The 6,000-nt window shown below is 49.0% G+C and overlaps 1 protein-coding gene across 1 annotated transcript in view; it reads right to left on the minus strand.

The window, feature by feature from the left end:
• LOC137467913 (hydrocephalus-inducing protein homolog) overlaps positions 1-5,200 on the minus strand; it is a 71,006-nt gene extending 65,806 nt beyond the window's left edge. The window contains exons 1-3 of the mRNA XM_068179331.1: positions 5,108-5,200; positions 3,003-3,122; positions 985-1,119 (exon numbers count right to left, since the gene is read on the minus strand). Coding sequence (XP_068035432.1) covers positions 985-1,119; positions 3,003-3,122; positions 5,108-5,185 — 333 coding nt within the window. The 5' untranslated portion in view covers positions 5,186-5,200. The remainder of the gene's footprint in view (positions 1-984; positions 1,120-3,002; positions 3,123-5,107) is intronic.
• Between the last annotated feature and the right edge of the window lie 800 nt (positions 5,201-6,000).

Consider the following 6,000-nt stretch of genomic DNA (forward strand, 5'->3'; position numbering starts at 1 on the left):
AAACCCTTGTTATCTCTCTGTAAGACCATAGGTCATATTTGCCTCGACCCTTACTATTGGACAATTTCCAAAACCCCTGTACCCTATATAAAGCCCCATTTCTGCCCAGTTCGGCAGAAGAGCTGTCACTGAAACCCTTTGCAGGAGCTGCCAATAAAGACACCACTGTGGAACCTCATACAGCCTTCTCCTCTCTCTCCCTACACGTCTGCTGAGGCACTTAGCAAGTAAAGAGCCAAAATCACTAAAGAGCTGAATTCACCAAAGAGCTGATCTCACTTAAGAGCTGAGCTGCTTGCTAAGATTGCCCGTGGCTGGGAGCTTGCCTGAGGGACCTGGACAGGTTGTGCTTATCAGCCCAGTACTATCCGGGACACCTACGGCAGCTGGGGTCAGATGGACCCCAGGAACCCCAGGCCATAAGACCCTGCAGCTCACAAACCTCCTGCTGATTTAAGGGCACCTAGAGCCCAGTGTGCCTGTGCCATCACATCACAGCACATCTTCTGCCCTGGCCCTGCAGCTGTATCATGGTCAGTTGTGCTCTGGGACAGCACAGCTGCAAGGCTGGAGAACACACAATGTGAAAAAGCATCATCTTTGCTCCAGCCCAGGGTGAGGCAGAGAAGCTGTTGCCAGTCAGGAAGAAGGAAAGCTCTCTGACCTCTTAATTCCTCTGGTATTTTCCATAATAATTAAGCTCCTTTCACTGTACCTAGAGATGGCTGAGTATCTTGTCAACACCCCTTTGTCATTTTCATACTGCTCCCTGTGCATCTTCCCTTGGGAATGCTCAGGAATGTGCAGGGAGGGCAAGCAGAGCCTGTCAGGCCTGGGTGCAGCACACATGCCAAGGTGTGACTTGGCGGCAGGCTGCCTGCCCACAGCCTGGAGCCAAGCTCACAGCATGGAATGGGGTGTACCCAGGGAGCAGGGAACAGTGGCTTTGGAGATATTTCTGTGTTTGGGCTCCTCCAGTCTCACCTTGTTCTCATCAGGGGTGAAGCGGATGCGCACAGGGACAGACGTTTCTGGTGGCACGACACGGTACGCATTGTTGGAGCACGCGAGCTGGAAATAAGGTGAGCTCTCCATGGAGACCTTCACCACCTGAGGAATCTGCAGGAAAGACATGAAATGATGATTTTGCCACTTGTGGAAACAGGACGAGAGGAGACCTGTCTGTGACCTGGTGACATCCCTCCTTGACCCCTTTCCAAAGCACTTTCAGCTGTGGAGGTACAGGCACATAATTCACAAGGGTGAACTTGAATCCCTTCTGTCTGGGTCCAGCATTTTGGCCAGCATTGGGGCAGTAGGGCAGTGCCTGGTGGGAAGGAAGGGCCAAGCAGGTCAGCATCAGCAGGATGGAGACAGAGCACCTGAACCAAGTCATCTGCATATTCAACAAGGCCAAAAAACCTGCTGGCTTCTGCCAGCACACAGCCATTCCAGAGGGGGAATGTGCTACCTGAAAGCAAACCAGCACATTATCCTGGGGGAAGGAAGAAAATCGCTTCTAGCAGACCAGGTTTGGGTAGGGCAGTTCTGGGGATACGGACAGGCAGACAGACCAGCAAGAGAGGAGACCAAACACTGTGGCCTTACTGGGAATAAAAGCAAACAAAGGAACACAGCAAGACAATGCCTAAAACAGGGAGATGACAAAGAGAATTTAAATGGGCAGTAAAGCAGCAAGGAAGAATCATAAAACCATGAGAGCAATCAGCTTGCCAAAAGTGACAGAAACACAGACAGGCTGTGCCTATCGACTACGGGCTTTGAAGGCATTTTCTGCCTGGATAAACATGACCAGCACTGACTCACAGCGTGGTTCCAGTATTAAAAGCCAATCTTTGCTCTCCAGCAGTTCTTGCTGCCTGTGCAGGCAAGCTGGGCTGCTGGGCATTCCTGCCTGCAGCCAGCAGGCCAGGTTCTGCCCTCTGGGATACACAGACACAGCAAACATGCATTTTCTAGCACACAGATATCAACCCCTGAGCACCAAAATGCTCTCCAGAAGTCTAAACCAGATGCTTTTGACTGGTTCTGCCCTCTGGGATACACAGACACAGCAAACATGCGTTTTCCAGCACACAGATATCAACCCCTGAGCACCAAAATGCTCTCCAAAAGTCAAAACCACATTATTTTGATTCCCTCCTGTCTCTTCCCACCAGCCCACTCTTGGCACAAGTCTCATTTGAGAAAATGTTTCCCTGACTGAAATTCAATTGGTCTCAGTTTTCCTCTTTACAGTGGAACACAACTGCTGACATTTTTCAACTTTTTCCCTCTCAACTCTCCTGGCAAACGGCAAAACAATCACAATTTCTTCAAGTGAACATGAAAACCTCCAGGAGCACATGGCTTTGGATGTGCTGTGGTTCTCCAAAGGAAAAGCAGAGCACCATGTTGCTTTTGGAAAACCTGAGCAGAGCTGGATGAAGTTTAGCAGGAGCCTGAAGTGGCACCTAAAGGCCTCCTGATGCTTCTGCTACATCGGCCCGATTCCAGAGCTGTTTCAGAACACATTTCCTGCAGTGCCAAAGCCATTAATAATAAGGGATTCCAGCATAAAGTGGAGAAGGCTCAGCCCCTGAGCTTTGACTGTGAGCTGCACAAAGGGAGACAAACAGGCTGAGAGAAGCAGAGATTCCTACCAATTTTAGGAGCCAAGATTACCCAAGGAGACACAGGATGCGGTACAGACTCAAGGCAAAGCATGAGAGCAGGTAAGAACTGTACAGTTCTCAACATTCCTATCAATCCAGAGCTTTCGAGAGAAGGAAACTCCTTTGAGATAGATACCATCAACGCATGGCCAAAATCAGGGGACAATTCCCAGCACCAGAAGATTTCCAGCATCTTGCAGAACAAAGGTGCTGAGACATTTTCTTCTGCATGTGCTGCAGCAGATAACTTGCTTTGCTGTACACTATGGGAATCACACCACTCTCCTCTTCCAGCACAGTGTTAAAGCTTCACGTCCCAGCACTTACCTTGTCCTTATTAATGAGAGACAGCACCATTTCAGAGACCTCATGGACGACGAAGTTCTGAAATACCACCTCTGGTGAGGAAATCTGAAACAAGTTCTGCTTCAGGGGAGCTGATGGCAGCTGGAGAGGAAAGAGAGAGCAGGGAGAGGTTCAGCTGCTGGGAGGAAGGTTCATGAAGGTCAATTTTACACTGATCCCCAGTGAAGTACAGACTCTGGGTGAGCACATCTGCCAGCCCACACTGGGCAAACAGTAGCTCACCTACCTCTGCTCTGAGCTGACCAAGAGCTGCTGGGCCACACAGAGTAGGTTCAAGGCAAGCTGCTCTTTTGGCATGTATTTCTCCAGGTTTCCTTCTCCAGAATGCCAGGCAGAAATTACCTTAAGCACAGCCCTGTGCCCATGTGGTCACAGAGCTCTGGGGCACTCATGAAGTAAGAAAAACCCATGGATTTACAAGAGACTCCATGGGAAGCAATTTTGGGATGTCCTTTACTCTGAGACAGGGAAACCCAAGGCCCACACAACTACAAATATCTTTTTTGCTCTAGAACTTGGACATCAGAAGAAGAGAACAGTACTAGAGGAGGTGTGAGAGATGAGGTGATATTTTCCTAAAGCCAAAAGGTTATTAAGCAAAAGAATGGAATTTGCTGATTCTATGTGTTGTTTGTAGATTGGATTTGTTCAGGTTGGTTTGCTGGGTGTCGCAGTGAGGAGGATGGGGTTGAAGACCTCACCAAAAGGAAGTAGGATGAGAGGGGAGGGGACAGAAAAGTTGGTGGTCAGTAGAGAATGGAGGCTCCTGAGTACCCATCCAATGGGAAAGGGGACAGGGACTGCCCCAGCTGGGTTTAGAGGGGATAAAAAAGATTGCCATTTTCTCCGAGGGTGTGTTTGCTTGTCTCCAGGGGGAGGGACACACGCCCAGCTCAGCTGAATCATTACTAATAAACAGTTTTCTTTTACTTCAATGATTTTGTCCCCTTTACTTGTACTTAAAAGATAGTGCATTTCAAACAGAGGGAAAGGCAAGAATAAAAAGACAAATGAGGTGAATGCTGAATGAGGATAAGGTTCAGCGGTTTTCTCAGCAACTTGGGTAAAAGTAGAGTTGGTATGTCCTTTTTCCATGTGCTTTAAATGGGTGCTTTCTGGTAATTATTGCTATCTTATTTAATACCATTATAGATGCACATCTAGAATGACACAACAATGGCAAATGTTTCTGGAGCAGAGGCATTGCTTTGAGAAAACTCTCCCCTGCTTTGTCTGCCTTCTTCCACCACACTGCTGTCACTCCAGAGACACAAGCAGTTCTCCTGTGTGTCTTCACGGGAGGCACAGTCTGCTGATGGGAGTGGCTGCAGCACCCTGTCCCTTAGCTGTGCCCTTCTCTGAGGTGTTCCCAATGCACCTCTCCAGGCCAATCCTTAACCAGCGTGTTACATGTCTCTTGCTGCCAATTTCCTGCTCAACAGCCCACCTCAGTCACCTAACCATTTGGACTGTGCTTTATACTGAGCCAGACCTGCCAGAAAAGCAGCTTTAAACACACCTCTATGTAGGCACTGATCCAGATAAAGCACATCCATTCCCCTCTGCCCAGAGCGAGTCCCCTTTACATCTGGCAGCCTGCAAAATCTAACACCCCGTCAGGGTCCAACACATTGTTCCAACCCAGAGCATAAATGCAATTTGTTTTGTAAAATCTGAAGCAATTACTGCAGGTCCTTGGCCTTCAAAGGCCAACGCTGCCACTCTGGAGGGAATCCTGTGACCCCAAGCATTTCATGGTGACCACACCAAAGCAAGAGGTGGCTATTTCAGTAGGAGAATGCCAAATGGCAATTTTGTGCCTTTGTGTCCCCAGCCTTCCTCCCATGAGCAATGGCAGCTACACTCTAGCACACCCCAGCAGCTTCAGCAGAGGTTATTTGTGTTGGTTAGCGCAGACCAGGACTCCCAGTCCACCACTCCCAGCAGTTTGCAATGACAACAGGACCTGGACACGGAGGTATTTTGCTGAAGGCAAGCCTGTCACAAGCACACACCCTCCTCAAACTTCACATTAAACAGAAAGGAAAAGAGCAGGAAAAGGCTACCTTTCGATGAGGCCCACTCATGTCTAGAAATGCGCCAATTCTGGGCAGAACACTCCCCCCAGTGCTGGCCTTCGTCATGCTGACAAACTTCTCCCTCAGGAACTTCGAGGGAAGCAGCTGAAAGGCAAAAATACACCAGCTAGAGCCTCAGAGATACCCTTGTTCAGAAAGGCTTTTCTTGAACAAGTGGCACTGGTGAATAATTTGTGCTCACAGCCACTAGGACAGTCCTGGAAGTTTCCTGCTGAAATACTTAGCATCAGTAAATTAATAATACAAAGTGGAATACACATATTCCAATCACATGGCTCTGTCCCATTAGCTTCTTCATGACCTGAAGTGACATGTGTGGGGATTTCTGCTCTTTGGGCATTTGTTTCCTCTTTAGTTTCATTGGATTGAAGCAGTGACCTTTCCAGAGAGTGGGGAGGAGCTCTCAGAACTCCCCTAACTCCATCCCTGCACAACACTCAGAACTCACAGCAAGGAGGTAACACTGCTGGATGAGTCCAAGAGAAGCAAGAAAGGAACACTGTACCAAGAGTGAGGTGCACAGGAAGGTGTCCAAATTTTAGTTCTCTCTGTTAATTAGTATTTGTTTTCTCTGTCTGAGCTCACAGGCCCCTCTACAGAAGAAAACAGAGGGTCTCCTTGACAGAGCCTCAGCAGTGGGGCATCTTCAGTCAAGTGAGCTCCAGACACCAAGGGACCTTTGTGGCCCTGACTCCAGTGCTGTCTGCAGGGCTGGATCTGTGCCCACACAGGAGATGAGAGAAAACAGCTGGCTTGGAAGCTCTTCCAGCTGGGACCAGCCGTGTCTCTCAAGGCTTTGGGCAGAGTTTGAGCTTTCCCCCCCTTCTCCCCACCCATGCCCAGGTGCCCAAGGGCAGGTT

Source organism: Anomalospiza imberbis, unplaced genomic scaffold (genome assembly GCF_031753505.1).
Source record: "Anomalospiza imberbis isolate Cuckoo-Finch-1a 21T00152 unplaced genomic scaffold, ASM3175350v1 scaffold_87, whole genome shotgun sequence".
In the NCBI taxonomy this organism is placed as follows: domain Eukaryota; kingdom Metazoa; phylum Chordata; class Aves; order Passeriformes; family Viduidae; genus Anomalospiza; species Anomalospiza imberbis.